Source organism: Pipra filicauda, unplaced genomic scaffold, assembly GCF_003945595.2.
Source record: "Pipra filicauda isolate LSUMZ 115617 unplaced genomic scaffold, ASM394559v2 scaffold338_size783178_pilon, whole genome shotgun sequence".
Lineage (NCBI taxonomy): Eukaryota > Metazoa > Chordata > Aves > Passeriformes > Pipridae > Pipra > Pipra filicauda.
Window position 1 is genome coordinate 543911 of NW_024104463.1, and position 23050 is coordinate 566960.

Consider the following 23050-nt stretch of genomic DNA (forward strand, 5'->3'; position numbering starts at 1 on the left):
CCTTCAGTCACAGCACCCCCAGCAACTGACCTGTCCAATCAGTCCAAAGACAGAGTTAACTACATCATTGTTGCTAATCTACACCTAAAAACATCTCACTGTTTACTAAGGAAAAAAGGGGAATTGGAATATTTAATTTATTCTACTTGAATTATCAGATGAACCCAAATATTAGGAAAACTTATTTGGACAGTTTATTTAAGGCTAGTTTTGTATTTTTGAGTGAACCAGAATGATTTCCTGCTATTTCTACACAGAACATATTCCAACAGCTTCTCTACCTGTACACAGCATGCCATGGAACACAACTTGTACCTGTAGAAAAACCTAACTATGACACTCTACAGCCCAGAGTATACTCATGCACATGTTTGTAGATACATTTCTTTACTAGAGAGTTTGAACTTAAAAATTCTCTGCGAAAAGATTTTTAACCCAACCAGGACACCCATGAATTCTAATAAAAAAATATTTCTGAACTTTTCCTCTACACCATGACTTTTGGTCCTTATCAGGAAAGACATCGTTCTACATGCTTTTGTACTGTCCAAATTTTGATGCTGTAAAACTTGTACAAACGTAAAAAAGGAGAAACCAGGCAGTTGGAATCATGGCTTGTCAGTCCCAGCAAATCCTTATTCCCTAGGTGGCACTGCACCACTGCTTGCAACTCCCACTTTTAATTCTGTAAGCAAAGGCTTACAGAGCATATTTGTATTGTAAATATCTTTGATGCACTGAATGCTGTCCTTGCTTGAACTCCCCATCTGCCAGTGATACCCCATCAGCTCATTTTGTTAACAGCAATATTAGAAGCCTTTAAAATCAGTTATTTCCGCACCAGAAAGTTTAGACAGGAGAACCAAGACATCATTTCCAGAAGCAGAAAAGGAATGGAAACCGAAATCTTCACCTCTGATTAAATATCAAAATTTTGTTCAAATTAGGTTAAAAAGATTTCATTTTTTTCTCTCTGCATCAGTCCCAGGAATCCTTTTCAAGCACAGAGTAAGATTATTAACTTCTCTCCAGTCAAAACAAACACAGGAAGTAAAAATATTAAACAGCTCTTCCAGCAGAATTCAAAGTAGAAGCCTAAGTTTATGTGGAATTTATTACAGTAAAAAAACCACCTCAGATTTCAATATATGATTTTGCACTAAACTGAAAAATCAGTGAGCTTCAATATATGTCCTGAATATTTTCAGACATTAAACCAACCCCAATATGATTTTTTAAGATTAATCTGCTGCTCTACAGTCTTGAAACCAGGAACCTAAAAACACCAGACCTTGATTTACAAACTGTAAGGACTGAAGAACAGAAGAGTATCTAATTCGTGTTTATTCTCTGCTTCCAAGTGTATCTCAGAATCAGCTGGAGCCAGTGGCAGTAGCCTATACATTAAATGATGTACAGATCTAAGCCTTGTAGGACATGGCTCACATTTTTAACACCTGAGCCAGGACGTGGTTTTATGTACCATAAAACACTTTGCTAGCAGAAGTAGTGTCTGCAATGCAGGGGGAGATTCACCTGTGGCTGGAATTCTCAAGTGTTGCTACCATGGCACTACAGCCAAAGCAGGTAACCTCCACCACACCTCACAGTTACCAGCTCAGCATTCATCACTTCTGCCAGATCTAGAGTGGTCATGGCAAATCTTGGCAGTCAGCTGCATCTCTAGTTGCTTTGCACCTGATTTAGGATCTAGATAAAACCAAAACAACCCCCCTCACTTCTCCCATGCCCCACTACAAGTCTTGCAAGGACACAGAGTGCGAGTTCCCCACCTGGCATCGAGTATGTTGCGTGTGAAGTAGCGAAGGTACTTGAAGATGGACATGGAATCCTGCAGCTTTAAGATTTCCTCTTCTTGGTATTTAAAAAGTGCCAGGGCAAATCGGAATATTACCTGAGAAAACACCCAGTATTAGGGATTTGTAAGTACAGAATGCACCAGCTCTCATTATCATCCTGATAAACTCCAAGGAAAAGGTTTACTCTCACAAAGGCTGCACGTGAGCTCTCTAATCACACCTCCCTCTGTCCCCCCCTTCTCTGGCCCAGCCCTGTTTCCAAAAGCTGCCAAACACTTCTGTTGTGGCTGTACCCAAGGCCAGCTGTCCCGCAGACCCATCCAGAACACAAGGCTCAGTTCAGAGATTCAAATTCTTGGACACTTTTAGTTCCAAATTCAGTTGTAGCACCCAGACTGCTGGGCCTACTCAATGCATTTATTAAGTTACTTCACAGCTAAATTTAAGTTCTGATTTTTAAACAGCTTCTTTTCCAAGGCCTTGAATTTTCCCAACACACTGGGGACCTGATGCTGAAGGAATTTCTGATACCAATTTGTCCATCACCATTGGCATGAGCTGGAAGCAGCATTATTTCCCTTTGCTTTGGTAAGTTCTGAACTTTGCCAGTCCGTGCCTGGCTGCATTCACAAATTGCCAAGATGTTTAACTGATGTGAATGAACAGCCAACCACTCTGTGTTCAAATGCCCAACCAAGGCCAGCGAGAAGTCACCTCAAACACAGTTTCTGTCTTACTTTATAACTCACCTGTTCTCTCCAGTTGCCTACAAAATCTACTTTAGTGTTTGAAACCAATGACTTCTTTTCCCCCACACTGATTTTATTTCACTGCAATTTTAAAAGAATAAAAATTCTTTCAAATCCCCCCTTAATTTATGACAGAGTCACTGTTTGTCATTTGTGCTTCAAATGTCTGCAGAGATAAAACAAATATTTGCTGCAGAGAAAAGCTAAAAATCAGCTCTTGCTTACGAGTAATTTTTACATCTTTTCAATACTTCTAACTTCTGCCTCCATCACCTCATCTTCCTTCTTTATAAGAGTAGCTCTCACCTTGATATAATTACTAGAAACTCATTGACAGCTGCACATAGGAATAAACAACACTGCCTGGACTTTTATTTTTCAAAGGGGAAAAAAAAGGTGGTGGCAAAAGGAAAATACTTGCATTTAAAATTCTTCCATGTGACTCAACCCCTTAACTTGCAGAGCACAGATAAAATGGAAAATGCTTTGACTGGTTATTTATGCACATTTCCTCCTTTGTTTTTTTTTTTCCTACCAGTGATTTTAAGTGACAGGATTCTTGTGAAACCACCTTCCTCCCCCCTGTGCTCAGTAACAGCAGAGTGGTTTTTCTCAGGTGGCAAATGAACAATCTCAGCTCCTTCAGCTCACCTTTGGTCCCTCATAGAGGAAGGAGTCCCAGATTTTGAAAAGGATGTCACTGACCACGCTGTCCACAAACACCACCAGGAACCAGTTGAAGGTGATCAGGGTGTAATCCACTTTGTACTGCTCAAAGTGAGCGTGAAGTCGTGGCAGCTTCTCACTCATCAAGTCCTTGAAAACCCGCTGATCAACCTGAACAGATGACAAACAGGTTATTATTGCTCCTAATTTTCCAACAGTCATTCCAAGTAGGGCTGTCACCATCCTGTAAGTGCAAGTTTTTCAAGAGGTAACCAGGAAACCCAGGAGCGCCCAGATAACAATTCCAGGCTATACCCACCCAAATACAGAGCCATCCCCGTGCACACCCCCCTTGCTGACACACTGCCAGCTTCCAGCCAGCCCCTGTCCCACAGGGCTCCTCACACACAGAGGGTGTGTTTCCATGGCAGGTCACCAGGGGTGCACTGCTGCAGGAGCACTGAACGAGCTGGGAGAGGTGTGGATGGAGAAGGCAGCCTGCACAGGGCAGCACCTGGAGGCAGAGCAGTGCCACAGCACAGACTGCTCCCAGGACTGCAAAATGCTCCTTCAGGGCCCATAACCACCCCCCCAGACCTGAGGAAAGGAAGGATAAATCCACTCCATGCTGTGAAGCCAGTAATGAGAAGCAGGGTTAAGGCTGGAGCTGCAAGCAGGGCACTGAACAATTATTTCAGTATCAACCCCTTGTCCAAACAAGGGCCCTGGTGCCTGGACCCCACCCTTGTCAACTCAAGACACCCCCAGGAAGGCCTGTCAGCCAGTTGCAAAGGAAAGCTTTTGTCTGGCTGCAGTTCCCAGGAGCAGAGCACATACCTGGGATCCCAGCAGTGTCTTCGTATAATAATCACGAGGCATGAAAACTTCCACTATTGTTACCAGACACCAAAAAGCATCTTCCTGTTCCAAGTACAGAAGTGCAATTGCCACCAACCTGAAAATAGGGTTTATTTGAAGAAAAAGATTATTATAGCATCACAAACTATATCAAGAACCATTACAATAAAGTGGTTTTGTTCAGCTGAGGTAAATCAGGAGAGCACTAAACAGCAACACTGTTACTGAAGTTTCAGATGGGGCCTTCTCAGCCACACCAAGGGTTTTTATTCAGCTAAATAAGAAATCAGATAAAGGCAAGAGCTAAGTGATTTTCTAGAAGCCACTTTCCCAGGAACTAAGACAAAATAATAGGAAGCTTCCAAGTCCTAAATATAACACTTGATTCCCAGACTTTTGTCTTTTCTTATTGAAGAGAAGAAAGAACAGATGGCTCTTGAATTACACACAAAGTTGTTTTAAGATTAGAAAAATCCTTTCTAGCACATTTGCTTTATCTCCCTTAAGATAAACATAAATAACACCACCATCTTTTAATGAAAATAAAAAGCCCTAAAATATTTTAAAGGCTGAACTTGTTCTAAGAATTTCTTCAAGTGTTGGTGCTGCTGATTTTAGCTCTCTCAACACAGAGAATTCTGCTATTCTGATTGAAGACATCAGAGTGAAATGCTGAAATTTGTGGCCTTAACAATATAAAAAAAGCTTTCAAGCATTTATTTCTGCTCGTTTTAAGAAAAAAACTAACAAATTCTTGCACACAAAAGCAACTCAATCCCCTACAAGTGACACAAAGTCAATGTAAAACTACATTCAAGTATCCCATTTCTTACATGAGTTAATTTCAATTCCATGTTTTTTGCCAAGCTGATTTTACAGAATTCACTATCCAGGTCATCTGGGTTTTTTAATTGTTTTAAAAAACGTGCTAGTTATTTGTTTCTTAAAACACTGTAAGTGATGAGCATACAGCCCACAAGGCAAACCTCTGTTCCACAGCGCGTTGCTACATTTGTGATTTGAAAGGCTCATTACTCAGGATTAGCAATATCTCACCTGTTGAGCCCTTGGCAATATCCTATATCAGGATTTCTCCAGGAAAATGCCAGCAGCACATTCCGCAGCTTCTGGATCCCTTCGGATGTCGGGGAGGAATAATGTTTGTTGTTGGGCAAAGTCCTCAAGAGATCCAACTCGATCTGCTTGGATGCAGGATTTTGTTTCTCCAGAGCATTTTGAAGCAAGGTTTGGAAGTACCCAGGTACTGTGCTGTCCTTGAATTTTTTAACATGGAGATTGACACACCACTTCCAGATCTTGGAGCGGTGCTCGTGTGGAATTCCAGAGCGGATGAGGTTCTTCAGCTCCACGGAGCGCATCATCTCCCTGTTCATGGTGCTGGCAAGGTAGTTTTCCCATTTTACTCCAGCTGAGATCTCTCGATTTTCACTGAGGGAAAGTGACCTCAGGTCCAAAGCTCGTGATTTTGCTACTAGTTTCTCCTCCTCATCATCCTCTGGGACTGTCTGAAACCCATATATATCATATTCACTGCAATGGGGAAAGAAAAGAAAAAAAAAAAGGTTTTACATGTGTTCAGCAGCCCTGAAACTCCCACGTTCCCATCAGAGTTAGTCCAAAGCCACTCTCCATAGTTCTCAATTTTTAACAATTATTACACATTTTTCTGAAATATATCTTTTATTTAGTAATTACTTTCACAATTCCAAATATAAAAGACTTGGGGCCATATTCCAGTATATATTACCATACAAATTAAGCACTTTAAGAACAGGGTCAAGTTCAAATGAACCCAACTCTTCAGTAACTCACCTTCAGCAGCTGTATGGCAACATTTGAGTCTAAGTTATATACTATCTCAATAAACCAATCAATGTGTTAAGGGAACTTCCCAGTCTGACCATTCAGGAGACTCTGGCAGTTGCACTCCCAACACCAGAGACTTTCCCTGCTGGGACTGCAGCCCCTCTACTGACCAAGGCACACAGACATTTATTTTAACAGGACCAAATTACCTGACCAGGTGTGGTTTGAAAAAGGCCTGTTCTGGTTGTTCACTGGTTTCTGCTTTCAAGGCATCTTCCAGTAACTGTGTGATGACCTCACGAGCAGGACTCTGCTCCTCAGAACAAACTGGAGTTTTCATTTCTTGAAGCAAGATCAGGTATTTACTTTCAATCTGGCACAGTTTGGCTTCCAAGCTGGTGTACTGCAGAAAACAATATATTATGTAAGTCTTCAGACACTTACTTTGTGCTACACTTCTTTTAAAATCTGGTTCAATGTGGTTCTGTTGGTTTATGTTGCTCAGAAACCTGTAAGTCAGGAACAGTCAGCTTGACTTTCCCATTTGTGTAGCACCAGCAAACATGAGGCAGCAAAGCAGATCTGATGTGTTCCACCAGATGTACTTTTGCATATGGAAAATGTGAGCCAGCTTAAATTATCACTACACTGCATGAAACACAACTCAACCATTTTGTGCTTTTCAAGTAACAGCTTCAGCCTATGCATGTTGGAACAAGAACAACTCAAAGGGCATTTTAAAGACATGAGTTAGGCAACAGCATGTAGGAGCTGTAAACACACACCTCCATGCCAGAAACACAGCATTTCAACCTGGCCACTGTGGGCTTTGCTTCCAAAAAAACCAGAGGCAAAGCCTACCATCTCTACGTGTGAGTTTATTTTCCCAACCCCAGGCAATGGAAATATTCATTATTTACCTGCAACACCTCTACATTCAAGTTCATCTATACAAGAACACACTCCCAAAATTACATTCACCGTATCACAGTCGCCCTTCGTGCTCAGAAGAAAGCTCTACACATCCTGTCATACTTCAAAAAAATCATCACACCCTGAATTCTGAGGAAATAATGTTTTCAGAGAAACATATATGCCTGTGTTCATAAGTTACAAAAAAACTTTCACCAGCAAATTTAAATTTAAAGCAAATTACTTCTTTCAAGAATCCATCCAGAAAGATTGGTCTGTAAGGACTGAGTTAAGGGGGATTTTTAACTTGTTCCATTTTCCTGGGTAGATTTACAGCTAAAATTTTGAAAACCTTTTAGACGTTTCCAAAATGAGAACATGCTGTGTTAGTCTGACCTTTGCCTGCCATTCTCTCTCTCTTGCTTCTGCGCTTCTTCGTAGAGCAGAAAGTTCCAAAATCTCCTTATTTAAAAATTTATTCTGGGTCTTATAACCCTGAAGATTGTCCTGTTGATTAAAAAAAAAAAAAAAAAAAAAAGGTAAAATAGATTTTTAATAAAAAATATTTTACAAACAGCAAATGCCTGCCAGAGAAAGCACACCTCAGAACATGGAAACAGCAGCTACTAATAGCATTTATCAGGTTTAAAACTTACCAGGGTCTCATATAGGAAAGGTATGATGAATGTTTATGCATATTTTAAGTTACTTGCTTGTATTCCAAATTCCTTGGAGTGTTAATCAATTTGGAATACAACATTTATCCAAAGGCAAAAAAAAGCATGTTTAGAGCAAAGTGGATAACTTCAGTAACTCCTTTAAGAACTTGTGACACATTCATTGAGGTTCAAAAAAAAGGCATTAATAAGATCTGCAGGAGCATTAGTAAAACAGGTTCTTAAATTCCTCCCTTTTTGTCTCCTCAGAGCTTCCCTTTGCCATTCCACATGCTTTGCTGCCTCGGTTTTGATACTGAAGATCTTTAAAAAAGCAAGCTTTCTCTTTGTTTCCCCCCATGCTGATATTTTTCTCTTACACTCGCTTCTTCCTGCTCCTTTGATTATTTCTCACATCACTGCTCCTCCCCAGCAAGGATTAATTCCCTGGAAGCCCAGGACCCTGCACTACAGGCACACAGAGCAGCCCAAAGGAGAGGAGTTCAGTGAGATTGTCACAGACATTCAAAGAGGGGGTGCCAAGCAGAGAAAGCCTCAGCTGAGAAGTGTCCTGGGGAGCTGCTGCAGTGACCTCAAGCAGCACAGCAGCCTCAAAGTACCCCTACAGGGAGCACAGAGTCCCCTATGCATTGAGACAGAGACATTGCTCTTACTTTCAGTCTGTCCAGTTCCTGCAGGTCCTTATTAGCACTGCTGGCCGTGGGAGAATTTACAGCTCCACCTGGAGAGGATGAACTGTCCTCACATTCACTGAGCTGCCGGGAGAGTTTCATGATCACCTCATCTTTAGCTTGAATAGTTTCCATCAACATACCCAGCTGCTCATTGAGTTCTCCAACTTTGCATTTCAGGTTCTTCACTTCCTGCTGGAGACTGTCTTTTTCCAGGTTTAACTTTTCAAGCTGATTGTTGAGACCCAAAATCTGGTCGTCTTTTTGGTGCAACAGCTCTAGTTTGTCTTTGGGAACCCCCTCACAGAGGCGGCTGGCAAAGTATTTATCATACTGGGAGGACCGGACTGTTTGCTGCAGGAGTCGAACAAGTTCCTGAGAATTAAAGAAAAAAAAGGTCATGAAGTTTTAAGTTTCTAAGGTTTATAACTTATAAAGTTAACATCAAGCAAAAGAAAGCTCTGGAATGGGTTTTTAATCTGAATAATCAGCTTTTAAGAGACCTCGGGCTGAGTTTTAAGGGAAAAGGGAAACACTGACATGACATGATTTCTAGCAGATTAACACCTTACAATGACTGGCCTACACGGAGGGGTTAAATGTCTTTGAGCTAAGGATCCTGCCTAGAAAGGCTCCAACAGGTTAAGGAAAACTAGTGGACAGCTGTGGCCCAGCAGTTACCTGGAAGCTGAAAAAATCCTTGCCTGCAAGCAGCCCTGTTGTAGGGAGATGAACATTCCAGAATGGAAAAGGCAAAGGAACTAACAGCTCTTCTCTAACAGAGAGAGAAAATAAGAGCAGGAAACAATACATGCTGCTTTGCCAAAAAGGAAGTCTGAAGAGGGCTTTTTAGAACGTCTTGCCACACCATTTTAATTTGTCTTCTTATTAAAACAGAAGCAACTGTGAACACAGTGTTGCACTTAGACCGGTGAGATTTCTCAGAAGCTGGCTCAGGAGCTCAAATGTACTCCTGGGAAAGATTAACTCCTCAAATGATTATAAACATGGGGCTCACATTCCTTCTTTGGATTCTCTTCGATCATCCCACACAACAGAAAATACAAATAGCAGCTCCACATGAGACCTAAAAAATTATTCTTCTTAAAAGGAGTAGAAATTCTTTTAGATAAAGTAAGGTGTTGAATAAACTGGAGTTATGAGGCATACAACCATGAACACTATGAGTGCAGTACTATATGCATGTTTTATAGATGATTATGGTTAGGCCTATGCTTTACAAAACCACTCCTGATGATGCAGTTAGGGCAGAGAGAAGTCAGGCCCATTCCCCAACCTCTCTCTAGCATTGAGAGAATCAAAAAACAAACAAAGAGGACCTGAAAGGATGAGTTCCTCAGAAATTATAAGTACTAATGGAAAAAGAAGCTGCGTCTACCTGCCAGGATTCTGGCAGACACTGAACAAAATAACTTCAGAGAATAAGGAAGATACATAAACCAAGTTAATGAACACTGTGCAAAGGTTTTGTTCAGGGATCTCATCTTCAACAGATGTAAAAATGGTCCTTCTTGTCTCAAGACTCTTTATGTACCAAGGTTTGTTCAGCACCATCGTTTTACACCAACCAACCAGCTCTTGCAGTTCGATGGCCAGAAAGGTTAAACTCACCGTCACCTGCCAGATCCATCTGCTTTGGGCACTTTGCCTGAAGGGCTTAATTACCTTTTGGCTCAAAAGATCTTTCTTCAGCTTCTCCAGCTCTTCCTGCTGGCTTTGATACTTGAGCTGCAGCTCGGAGACCAGTTTGTTGCCATTGCCAGAGCACCACTCTGTTGGGGAGGAGTCGCTGCCGGTGCGGCTCTTGCTCGATCCCATCATGTCCTTCAGCAAGGGGCGCCTTGCTTTGTGTGGAATGCGGCCAAAATCAAATGGAAAAGCTGAACTAGTCAGTCCTGCATAAAACAATTTCTTCTAGTTCGGTTCACTTAGTAAAAAGGCATTTCAAAGCATTCAGATTTCCTTAAAAAAAATATACTCATTAACATCAGACTCTGAGCAGCTTCTAAACTACCCAGTACAATAGAGTTAAACATGCCTCATTTTCCAAGCTGCTTCCTTTGGTGGGAAAAGTATAGAGCTCAAAGGCTCCTCCCCTCCCAGACAAAAGACTTGGCTCATGAATTGTAAAATTCTCTTCGTGTCTCACTCCCCAAGTACTAATTTATTACACAAAATAGAAGGTACCCCTAACTATGGTAAAGTAAACTTTGCTTCAAATAATTAACAGTTCCAAAGTGGTCAGAGCAAACCCAACCCCGGTATCACAGCCCCCTGCTCCTGGAAGAGGCACTGGGGTAACAATTCACCCCTGTTTACATCACCACAGGAGTACTCAGGGAGAAGGATGTTTTCTAACAGATCAAATCGCTTGGATTCCAGTTGAAGTGCTCCTAAGGAGCTGTAAAAACATCTTCATGAGGTTATTGCAGACACTGGTCATATTTGAGACCCAGTTACAATTCACAGATGAGCTGCCACTGCATGTGCATCCCCTACTTTTTCCCCATTTCAGAAGCAAGACAATATAACACCTACATACTTATTTAGAGTACAAAGGCAGTTCTGCTTCAGGGAGTGACACTCAACTGAGTAATTAAAGTCTCAGCATTTCCCTTCATCTCCTAACTCTGCAAGTCAAGTGACAGAACTAAAGCCAGTAACACACTCAGGAAACCAGAACAGTGGATAACAAGGCTTTGTCCTCATTCTGTTGTATTTGAATGGCAGAAGATTCCAAACACATCATAAGGAATTAGTTTTTTAAAAAATGATTTACAGAGCTCTGGATGTGGTTTGTGAAGAAAAGATAAGCTTCCACTACTTCCCAGAGACAGACACAACACAGCACATTACATTAAAGAAGGCAAATGCTCCCCCTTCCTTCCTCCCACTTCTACCTTTACTTCCTTCTGCCAGGTGCTTCCTCTTCTCTTCCAGAGCCATGGAGTCCTCCAAGTCTTTGGGGGTTGGATCCAGCAGTTCCCACTCCTCGGTGGTGTAAAATATGCTCTTGCGGTTTTCGTTGTTTCCTTTTCTTAGAGAGGACATGGAATTTCTGTGGAAAAGACAGCGGGAAAGGGTGACCACGATTTCTGCGTTTTGCATTTGTTCTGTAAAGGGCTTTGCAAGACAGTTCAAACAGTGCAAAGTAAAAATAAGCTAAAACACAGACCAAACCAGTACCAAATAAAAGCTCAAAGAAAACAAAGGATGTCCTACCAAACAGCACCTGCCATCAATGGGTTTCAAGAACAGAAGAATTATTTTGCTTTAGTGGGATATTAATTTCTAGGAGACCACTATGGTATTTTGCATCTCCCTCTGTTTTGGCAGTGGTGAAGTACAAAAAGTTAGGATTTACAAGCAGCATCTCTTTATTGATCAGTTATTGTAGCTTAGAATTTTAGGGGAACTGCCAGGCACTAAAGTGAACAGCATGCAGGCAAAACATGGATGTTATAGTTCCATATCCTGGGTTAATGCAAAACTTGGGATCACCCAAGAGACCTGCTGTGGCTGAGTCACTGATGACAGACTCCTGAGCAGTTTTCCTTTCCTAAGGTAGAACATGGCCAATTATCTGCAAGAACATTTCGGAGGCGTCCTCTGACTTCCAGCCAGATAATTCCATGGAAGAACATACATTTCCCAGCAAGATGAGGTTACCTTACCCAGCTTCCTCCACAACCACCATGCAATCAGAAATGTCCACGAGTATTAGCACAGCTCAGTATTGTAAAGCCTTTGTTCAGCCAGACAAGGAGATTCTACATCGACCCATAGGAATCAGTTTAATATCTCAGGTATAAAATTGGAAATGTATTTGCTATCTCAGCATTTTCTCTGCAGTCTGTGCAAGCCCCCAGAGACGCTCTCACTCATTGAGCCACATTCTCTCTTCTTCCTTTTCAAATCTCAAGCAGAAGGTAACCCATATTACACTCTCAAGATGATGTGATGATCCAAGCAAGTCTTTCAGCTTCACATGAGATTTAACACCTGATCAACATGAACTCTAAGCTAATTATTATGCAGTGCAAGATTTTCATAATCTGATGAACCAAGAAATATTTAAGTACAACTTAAAAATAACCCTAAAGGTTATTAATAAAACCATTCCAGCAATCTACAAACTCGTCAAAGATCAACTTTAAAGCTACACTTTAATTTTCTCCCAGAAAGAATCACAGTTTCTGTCGGGGGCAAGAAGCCTTATTTTGTTTTTCAGACCTTCCAGGGAAATTAAACAGATCAAATTGGGCAGTGATTGACACATTTCCCAGGGCACTCAAACTCAACAGGTGTCACCTGCACCTCTCCATCTGTTCTGGGAACAGGGGCTGACTCTTACCAGGCACCTCCACAGCCCCCTGCTCTGCACTTGGTCAACTCCAGGATTTAAAGCCTGTCTGAACACCACCTTCTAAAGCTTGAACAAACCACAAAGAACAAGTAGTCAAGTGACTTCTGGAAAAGCTGCTTAAAAAACTGCTGTTAAGCCCATGAAAAATCATAGCTGATGCTCTGTTTTGTAAAGCTTTTGCATAGGTTTGTTCAGGGCACTGAAGTGGCACTGCTTCATTGCTTTCTATTACAGTAAAATAAGATTAAAAGATCAGATAGTTAAATTTGAAAACAAGATTTATTTTCCTAAGCACACTATGACCACTACAATCAAACTACCCAACAATTGATCATATGATCTAATGATTCTCTATTTTTAAATGTTTGAGGGTTAAGTCATATTTTATGGTTATATAACTTGAGGTTACTATAATTCAGTATGTTTCCAAGTCTATATTCTGCATATATAAGAGATATAAGTAGCTGAGGGCATGAAGATTACAAAAACTCAGGCCCAAATGTCTGTATATGTCAACTAGTACTTGAAAATACATTCTGAAAAGCAGAAAAGCATGGTTCAACTTCAGTTACTGCAAATATACACACAGCTTAACTTCAAGACATATTCTTCATTTTTTTCCCCATTATTCCTTCCCCACTGCTGCCTGGGATGCAAACACAGCTATTACAGCAACAGCTTCTCTGTCAGACACACCATAAACATGCTCAGGAGCAAGGACAAGGCTCTAAAACATCTACATGTCTTAATACAAATTAGCAAAAATAAGACAGACATGCTCCCAGCAACACAGTTCTAGAAACACTGGGATCCATCCATTGGAGCTATAACTAGTCCCATCCCAATCCAGTAAGACACTGGAGAGTGCACACATATTCCCAAGGCCACCAGGCTGCACTGCTGCCCTAAATGGTGCAGAACTGCTGGAGAAGGGAGGAAGACCATCACCCACGACAGTCCTGCTGCTTAGAGATGTTTACTAAAATAAATTCTAACATTTTAGTGGGGCTTTTTTTGCCACCAGCTTTTACAGTTATAGCTTTTATACACTACTATGTAATTTTAATTTTCCAAGGTTCATAATTAGCTTTCACTGCTGTGAAAATATCAACCATCTAGTCCTGGTTCTGCAGAAAGGTCCAATACCATTAAGTGCCCCTCCTTGTGACACACACTCACAGAGTGCTGCTCACCCAGGGAAAGAACACCACTTGTCAATCAGGACGTGACAAATGAGGCCACACATGTTAAAATACAAGACTAAATGTACTTTTCCCCCAGGAATTCTGTTCAGACTGGTTTGAGCACAAACCAAGGCTGTGCAATAGGAAAGGCTGTAGGACCCCTGTGCCATTACTGAAGAGTTTGGATGACTGATTGGGCATCATTCACTTCAGGAGAAGCATGTAAAATGATCACTATTTATGCAAAATCAATCAAAATTAGGATTATACTTGCCCTCCCCTCTCTCTGGAGCACCTGAGGACAGCCTGTAGAAGGAAAATTCACCAGTCCCTGACCAAACCTAAGCTAAAAAAGAAATAATTTTTCTCGTGAAAACTGCTACAGATTCAAGTCTCAAAACAAATTTATCTTGCTAGATACAGAAGTTTAAGTGCTCATGACCTGCTGGCTGATGGCATTCAGCCTCAAAGAGCTGCAGTGGGAAGTTTTCTTACACAGAATCATAGATTTGTACATAGATTCACAGAATATTCCAAGTTGGAAGAGAACCACGTGTTCATTCCCAAGACCTGCAAGGACTTCAAGCCATGAGGATCAGAGCTATACAGAGAAGGCCAACTCTTGAATATTGTGCTACAGGGTCTGCTGGGCCACTGCCACCAGAAGTATTTCCCTCCACCCTCAGCTCCACCATTGCCTTCCTGCTCAGAAACACTGACACACCAACCAGGCAGCACCGAGCAGCTCACCCTGGCACTGCTGGACTTCCCCAAAGCACAGCATCTGCAACTCAGGAAAAAAAACCAACAGCGCAAAAAAAACCCAACAACACTCCAAAAAATCAAGAAAAAATTTAAAAAGCAAATAAGCCTCGTTTCAGGTACACAGGAATTCGCCAAACAGAAACTGTTCCATGTACTTTTCCTTCTACGATGATCAAGTTTAAGTTCTACCAAAGCAAAGTGGCCACACAAACTCAAGCAACCACACAACACTATCAGTTAAAACACGACATGTAGTAACAGGATTGACATCTTTCTCAATCCAGCCATAAGCCAGCTTTTCTCTAACTTCAATTACAGTCTACACAGTAGAGAAAAAGAGCCAAAAAAAGAGCCAAAACCAACAACAGAAAAGGAGCCAGAAAAAGAGCCAAAACCAACACCACTTTGTAACCTCTCAGATCTCTGTGCTAAACAAGAAAGCTTTAAAAGGCATCTGTTTAACTCAGCACTGCTGCTGAAAATGAGCAGCATTTTACAGCTCGGGAGGGATGTGGTCGAGTTAACCAGAGCTGCAGCTCTGCTCTGTGACCTGCTCTGCTCCAGCACAGCAACAGCCTTTAAGTACGAGTGGAAAATATGTGTGGGAAAAGCAAAGTGTAAAATCAGTTAGAAAGAAACTGTAACAGGAGGGCTGAAAGCTGGCAGAACTGCTTTCCTTAAAGCAATTATTACTGAAGAGTTCTCTCATTATGAGTAAGGGGATAATATATGTGGGTTTGATGTCGTTCAGAAAGGGTCTGCCACAGTTTTGCTCAGGAATTCAAATTACATCGACTTCAAATCTGTGCCATGGGCTTTCATTTATTTTAAGAAGCAGATGAAGAGTAAGGATTTATCCTGCTTTGATTTTGATCAATAAAAACAGTTCCAGTGCACTGAACACTACACCTGCTACAATGCTGCACCTGGGAAAAGCAGCAGGAGCTGAGGATACAACTCCCAGCTCCCTGCTTGGGTTCAGAGGGCAAAGCCATCCCCAGAAGTGCTTTCCAAGACTCCAGTCTCCCTTTCAGGTATCAGTGATGCCACATGACGATGTTCTCACTCACACCCTTCAAACAGGAGGTAAAATAAAGAGTTTACTTGAAGAGATCCCACTGTACTGATCCACCCCACCACCCCTGTCCTTCTAAGCAGCTCCACCCACCACACACAGACATCTTTCAGTAGGGAACAGTCTCAGCCAGCAACTACCACGCTCCTGATAACTCCTTCTCCCACGTTCCCAACTTACTTGAGTTCAGTGCTCCATTGTTTAAGTGAGAAGTTGATGGCACTTGCTTGGACTGGTGCAGGCTGGGAAGCTGCTTGTTCCCCCACCAGGTCTGTAGGAGAAGTCTCCACAGCTAGAATATTTCTAGCTCTCTCTGCTGAAGCATTTTGACTTAGGATACTCAAATCTGTATTGAAAAAAAAAAAAAAAAAAAAAAGAGAGAGAAAAAGAAAAATAGGCAAAACCTTCAATAAGTAAAAGAACAGTGGCTATGTAAAATCACATATTGCTAAGCCTGCTAGCAGGTAGGTCGAGTTTTATTTTAGATTGCAACATAACTTAATAAAGCATTCTGTTTAAATGAACCTTAAAAACAGCAAACTGTTTTCCTCAGTGAGCTCTCACCACAGCCACCTACTTTTGATAACAGGACTCGTGTGATGCTCAGGAGGCATTATTTCATCAGTGATTTACAATCTCAATGAGTCAATATTGATTCATCCAGCTTAAGCAGCTATAAAGCTATAAAAATTAAGGGGAATTCATTACATTAACCTGCAAAACCCCCTGGTAAAACAAGCTCAGGCTTAGCTCTGATGAGTCAGCAACAGTGCCACAAAAACACTGACATCTTTCAGGCTGTGCTTCGCCCTAGAAGTTCTTCACCCTACAAGTGACACTGCTGCAAGTCAAGGAGCTTTATGGCCTTGAGCCAGCTCTGAGCCAATCCAGCCTGGGCATTCCCAGAGCCAAGAGCACTGGCACAGGCACTGCAGGCACACCCAGGGCCTCCTGGATCAGCATGGATTTCCCAGCCGTGGTTAAGCTGAGGCAGCTCCTCCTCAGCTGCTCACACTGCCCCAAACGGCCCCACAGGAACCAGCCCAGGGCTGGCACGAGCCCTGAGCCACAGCTGCGGAATTCCAGAGGATCCAGGCTGATCCAACAGAGCCAGGCAGGTCTCCAGCACAACACACTGTCAAACACGGACTGCAGAGCCTGCAGTGTCTGTGTTACCTCAGCGATTCCATTAGCCTGGATAACTTGCTATCTCCCTCCAGCAGGCAGAGGGAATGAAAAATTGGGAATATGGAATATACTGTGAATAGCAACTCCATTACAGAGAAGCACAAAGCGGTTTGTGGCCTTACACAAAGTCTCTGAACAGGCAAGTTAAACAAGCTCAAATGTAATTTTCAGATTCTTGATATAATTCACAAAGTACTGAAGGATTAAGGATTTTCTGACAACACTCTCAGACTTGTTCAGCATTACAAAGTAACACATTGGGATGGGCTCTGATTTTAATAAAACCCTAGGAAATCATGATGCCCTCTTTTATCACTGCTCTCACCATTACTTGGCACAAGCAGCAAGCCCAGCTTTAAGCAAACTGTCCCCTCCAGTTACTCAGCAGAGGGTTACTTTTATTTAGCCCTATCAAAGTTTGGAAGTAGAAAGAACATTCTGTAATAAAGAATACAAAGTATAAAAGATAACTGACACCAGAAATCTCTCAAACCCCTGAAAAGTGGTATCTGCCACAGAAGTGCATCATGTGGTGTTTCAAACAGAAGTACAAGTTACACTGCCTTGATTTGTTATGAACAGAACTTCAGGGCCTTATCAGCCAAGCAGAATTCCAAGTTCTTTGGGACTGTGGCTGTTTGAGCTGAGCACAGTTCAGCTAAGATAGGTTAGCTAAAACCAGCTTTTGGTCACATTCACTGTCTAATAAAGGGCAAAGACGATAGGTTTTAACGAAAACAAAACAAAACCAAAACTAAAAAAAAACCCTAAACCCCAAACCAACCAACCAACCAACCAACCAAAACCAAAAAACACCAAAAAAACCAACTCAAACACCATCCCAAAAGGAAACAAACAAACAAGCCCTCAAACCACAAACAAAGCACAGAAACTCATGGATACCCAAAGCCAGGCTGGAATACTGACATTCTGCCTTCATACTCACAGCTTGTTTTATCTTCTACCTGCACCATTCACCAAAACTGCCAAATCCCTTTTGGGATGGCCCAGGTAAAGGAACTGCTCAAGAGCAGAGTTCCTAACACGTGCATTTCCTCTCCCAGACCTGCCAGGTGTGGCTGGGCCTGAGGCTGCTCCTTGTGCTTGATCCCCTGCCAGTGGTTTGGTCAGAGGGAGGGACTGCACAGCAGGTGAGCACAACTAATTCATGTGCTTGTTAATGCAATCATCACGTTAAAAAATAAATAAATAAATAAAATCTTGTTTTTAAACTTCTCTCAAAACGCAACAGTCTTATAAATGCATGACGTTGCGTTTTTTATTAGTGCGAATTAAGAGGTGAGGAATAACATCACCAAGAACTGAAATTATAAAACCTACATTAACATTCAATCAATTTCAAGAGAAAAAATAATAATTCCATTTCCCATAAGGAAGAAATAATTTGACTTCCATGGTAGCAAGGCAGTTCCATGACAAGTCCTACAGTCTAATTTCTGTAACACGAACTTTCCCACATCCCACTCTGACAAATAAAGTAATTTTCACTACATTGAACGTTCTTAAAAACCTTTCAAGGTTGATCCACAAAGCAGCACCTTGGCTTTATGTATGCTCCAGTTAGTCCAGATTTCTAAACTGGGAAGGGACAGGCCAAGGAGAGGACAAAACAGGCAAGGTTCCAGTAAGCAGTTCTGGTTTTGGACTGAAGACAGACCACTTCCCCTTTTAAAACATTAGGGAGAGCATCTGCACTAAGGCACCAGCAAAACAAACCAATTTCTATGCTCCAGTATAAAGCACATCCTAGTCATCAACACCAAACCAGAGCCTTAGAGAATCCCCTAATTCTACAGGAAACTTTTGGAGCACTTGATTAAAAAGAAGAAACAATCACTCAGGCTATTTGCATTTCCCCCAGAAGGAATTCTTACTTAAACACTTCAGCTGACGATAAAGCCATCACTGTGATCTGTCCTAAAAAATGAGATACTCAAGATGCAGTTCCAAATGACACATAATGCAGTTTAACTGCAGGCTGTCCCTGAAAGGGATGGGCCTGTTGAGCTCCTCTATCTTACCTTGACATTCCTCGTACTAGATTTAAAAACAATAATTTAAATTAAAAACAAATTCAGTAATAATAATAATAATAAAAAAATCACACAAAGACATTCAGCTTGCTCATCCAGAAACTCCCCAACAATTTAGAGGAAAGGAAAATACCAGATCAGTGACTAAAGTATTGGATCTGCTGCCAAACTGGAGTGAGGGAGCAGCACCTCCACACGGTGCAGTGACAGCAGGTTTATTCCACGTTGTACCCAAGCTCTGAGGGAAGCAGCACAAACAAGAACAAATGGATTTGTGGCCAAGTTACATATTCCAGTTGATCTGATCCAACAATCCATGGTGCCAAGAGGGCAGGGCTGCTACTCCTCTGCTCTGCCTCCCTGTGTTTTCCACTGTGCCTTGTTCCCTCCTTTCCATCAGCTCTGGCAGTCACCTGATTGCACAGTAAACATATTCCACTCCTTCATCTGGCAGAAATGACAAAGAAGCCTTCCTTTCTGGCTAACATCTGAGCTCACCCAGCTCGGCACAGGGTCAGACAACGGGACACAAAAAGGGAGCCTGCGAAGCAGAGAGCGAGAGGCTGAAGGCAGAAAGGCAAAGGGCTGGGAGAGCAAAAGGCTGCTCCCCTTCCCACCACCAGCACCAACCAGCGGGACAAGCTGCCAACCAGGCTGTGTGTGGCCACAAAGGCGCTCTCAAGCCATCCCACCTGGCATTCCCAACAATTTTCCCAGGATAATCCTGGCACTCACCTGTCCCTACAGTAAACCGCTCCTGGAAACTACCCAGGCCAAAAACCACCGTGGAGAAGCAGCTGTTCCCTGCCAGCTCACGGGCACTGCCCAGGGAGGAGCTGGGCCCTGCTCCCAGCAGGGACTCACTGCAGGGGCTCCAAGCCAGGCTGAGCCCCCAGGGACACACAGCTCAGCACAGCCGAGCTGAGCACACAGCCACGGGCACAGGGAAAGCAGCAAACCGGGTTAGAGGACAATCCTGCAGCCTGGATCTGACCTGGGGGAGGGCAGAAGGCTGGGGAAAACAACACTTAACATGAGCAAATTGAGATGAACCAAATATGTAATCTGGTGATGAAATATGTCTGACCCAAGAGAGCTTTACTAATGCCTAACTTGGCACAGAACAGGATTTTACTCAGGCTTATTTATGGAGAACAGAAACCAGCAAGCAATCCATTTCTGTAGGGGCTCAGAAATAAAACAATTCACAAGTGCCTGAGCAATGCAGTAAAAAATACAGAATAGCTTTGTATAATACACCAATACATTTTTATAACTGACACTGAAATTACATTTTCCTTGCCTAAACATATTACAGAGACTGAATTTCACTTGTGTAGTATCAGGGTAAACAGTTTTCCAGTTTTAAAAGGCAAGACATTTTTATCAGAGTCAGACAGATCCACCATACCGTACTTTTTAGGGAACAAAGTATGGTCATTCAGAACCCAAAAATACTTTTTCTCATTAAAACCTGGAGTTTACACCTCAGGATATTTACTACACTAAGATATTGCAACCACTGAAAGACAACTTGCCTAATCTAAGCTGTACTTAATGAAACCCAGTCATAACACTACTCCATTTTACTTCATTTCTAAAAATATGTTTTACAAGAAATCAACAGATTTTTTAAGAGATACGAAATCACATATAAAATTACATTTATGTTAAATAATTATAGCATCGTAAACAAAGTTTATATAGAAACAAGGTGCAAAAAAAAAAAAAACAAAACCCTTCCAAGGCTGTTCTCAGCACGGCCTTGTACTGCTGAGCTGACACTGAAGAGAGACATCCTTCTGGTTTGACTCCAGGTTCCAACGTACCGGGATTGTCTTTGGCAACAAGACCTTTGGAGAAGTCACTGGGGGTGGGGGAGGTCCGGCTGTCCCTCTTGGCTGCGTCCAGGTTGTTGCAATATTCCCACCTCTTCTGCTGGAGCTCCTGCAGCCAGTAGGTCATGTCCTGACGAGTGGCAGCCTGAACACACAGAGCCAGAGCAGTGGTGAGATCACTGCGTGTTCTCTGCTGCATGAACACAGCAATTCCAAGAGCAGCAGGAAAACCAACCCGGATAATGAGCAGAGCAGCAAGGGACCATCACTCAGAATCAGCAGGATTTACAAGAAATAACCACTGGTGTACCAGAGGCACCTCATGCACACACACACACACACACACCCTCCCTGATTTTTAAGCCAAATTCATTTTCTATTAGAAGCTGTCACATGCATTCTTCTTCTCCAGTTCTACACTCAAACATTAGGAAACGCAGCAGCATCTTTTAGTTACACACAAAGCACTGTTTGAACACATAGCTACAATCCATATCACAGGGAAAAAAGATCCCATACACACTCAAGAAGATTCCCATTTCCTTTTAAATTGCTTTCTCACCAGCAGAAACAAACTAACTAATCATGCATCTCAACACCTCCTACTTTAATTACTAAATCTACAGCTCCTATAGAAAAATCATACTTCAAATAAAAAACCCAACAGGAATGTTTCATCTACAAGCCCAAAGTGATCAAAGTGAACAGGTAATAAGTGAGCAAGAATTCAAACACACCTTGAATAACAGCTCTAAGTCTTTTCAAAACACGTCAAATGAAAATACACAACACCATGAGACAAGTGATGGCAGCTGACACTGCAGGTGCTCCCATGGAAAGGTTATTGTTATCCCAACATACATCCTCAGCTGCCAGTCTGGGACAAGCACCTGACCCAGTGACACGGTCTGTTCAGGAGCAAAAGGTTAACACTTGTGAGGAGACACTCCTCTAAATCTCTTGGTTTGTAAGGAAAAATAGTGCTTGTCTTTTAGCCAGCCTTGTTTCTACCTTTTCCCCAAGTGCTTGGTGGCATTATCAGTGAAAAACCCTCCTTGCTTGGGCAAATGACTAAGTTTGCTCTTTAAAGACAATTTAACTTCCTGTTCTATTTATCACAGAGGGCACCTGTGCAAGGCACAGCTGCAAAAGAATGAAAAGCCACAGACAACACACATTTCCTTACAAAAGAAATGCAGCGAAGCACAGCAATGGCACAGAACTGTCTTCATTATAGATAGAACACTTTTGGTCTGGTCAAATTGAGGACCCATTTGCCATCATATTTTGACCCTGGCAGTAGCTAATTACAAGACAAAGCCCAAATAGCACAGCAAACAAGAACTGTTGCTTCCCCAGGGGTTCTCTCTGGCTCAGCAATTTGCCATCTCAGTGTTCAGCAGAGACACACATTTTTGTTTTACCATTTGGCTCTTTGTACCCGTATGAGCTTTAAGGTCCCCAACATTCCACAGCAAATGGCTCCAAAGCACCGTGCAAGGACGTTAAACAGAAAACAGTTATTCCTGGAGCTGCTGCTCCAGCTCCTCTCAGTACATCATAAACATGGTAAGATATAAGATAAATAAATCGTGGAAACATTAGTAAATCGACCAGTCATACACAAGGACACTGCAGGTTCACTGTTCTCAGTTGACAGGAAAGATATGTGAGACACTTCTAATCTGAAGTGGAAATTAGTTTCATATATTCTTGCTTGCCTGCTCATGGGAAACCAGAGAAAAACATTTCCCCCATAAAAAAAAAAAAAAAGACCTGGCAAAAGAATAGCTTAGAACTGTCTGTAAGGTTTCTCACTAAGTGTCACAGAACTGGACACAGGGAAGCATCAATCCCACAGCCACCTCTGGCAGCGTGGCAATGACCACAGCAGCTTTTCCAGTCCTCAGGCTGCAGTCCTGCAAAGAGCAACATCCCCCCCGCTATTCCTTGTGCTCGAGGATTTCCTTTGCACTTTTAGCCAGTGGCTAAACCAGCCTTCACTTCTGCTCAACCTGAGAGCTTACACTTCCCTCAGATGGACTCGCACACAGGCCTCCTAAAGCCGTGTTTTACCGTGCTCCAGCAGAAACCAGCAGAACCCCAGGAGCTCCCACTGGCACGGGATGTAGCTCTCCAGCAGTTCTCTGCTACCACAACACAGCTAACGAGGAGCCCATCCAGTTATACCTGCAATTAACTTCTGCCCACGACTCCTTGAACTTAATGACCCTTTCTCACCACTTGCCCCGTTATTCTCTCCCCAGTCATCTTTGGAGAGCCGGGAATTAATTTAAATGGAGCTGCTCCTTGTTGGCTGCTTTTAAATTCCCAGTTGCTCCTGACCTGGCCGTTACCTCACCTTCCTGCCTTCCCACG

The 23050-nt window shown here is 42.3% G+C and overlaps 1 protein-coding gene across 2 annotated transcripts in view; it reads right to left on the reverse strand.

Annotated features, from left to right (window-relative positions):
- Nucleotides 1-23050, reverse strand: part of TBC1D2B (TBC1 domain family member 2B) — a 32889-nt gene that overhangs the window by 4542 nt on the left and 5297 nt on the right. Inside the window, exons 2-12 of one of the 2 annotated variants that reach the window (XM_039384078.1) lie at nucleotides 20663-20816; nucleotides 15772-15937; nucleotides 11102-11259; nucleotides 9867-10045; nucleotides 8163-8555; nucleotides 7229-7339; nucleotides 6130-6323; nucleotides 5150-5644; nucleotides 4073-4190; nucleotides 3221-3406; nucleotides 1794-1915 (exon numbers count right to left, since the gene is read on the reverse strand). In XM_039384078.1, coding sequence (XP_039240012.1) covers nucleotides 1794-1915; nucleotides 3221-3406; nucleotides 4073-4190; nucleotides 5150-5644; nucleotides 6130-6323; nucleotides 7229-7339; nucleotides 8163-8555; nucleotides 9867-10045; nucleotides 11102-11259; nucleotides 15772-15937; nucleotides 20663-20816 — 2276 coding nt within the window. Of the gene's footprint in view, nucleotides 1-1793; nucleotides 1916-3220; nucleotides 3407-4072; nucleotides 4191-5149; nucleotides 5645-6129; nucleotides 6324-7228; nucleotides 7340-8162; nucleotides 8556-9866; nucleotides 10097-11101; nucleotides 11260-15771; nucleotides 15938-20662; nucleotides 20817-23050 lie in introns of both variants that reach the window. The other variant, XM_027712123.2, reaches the window with a different exon arrangement.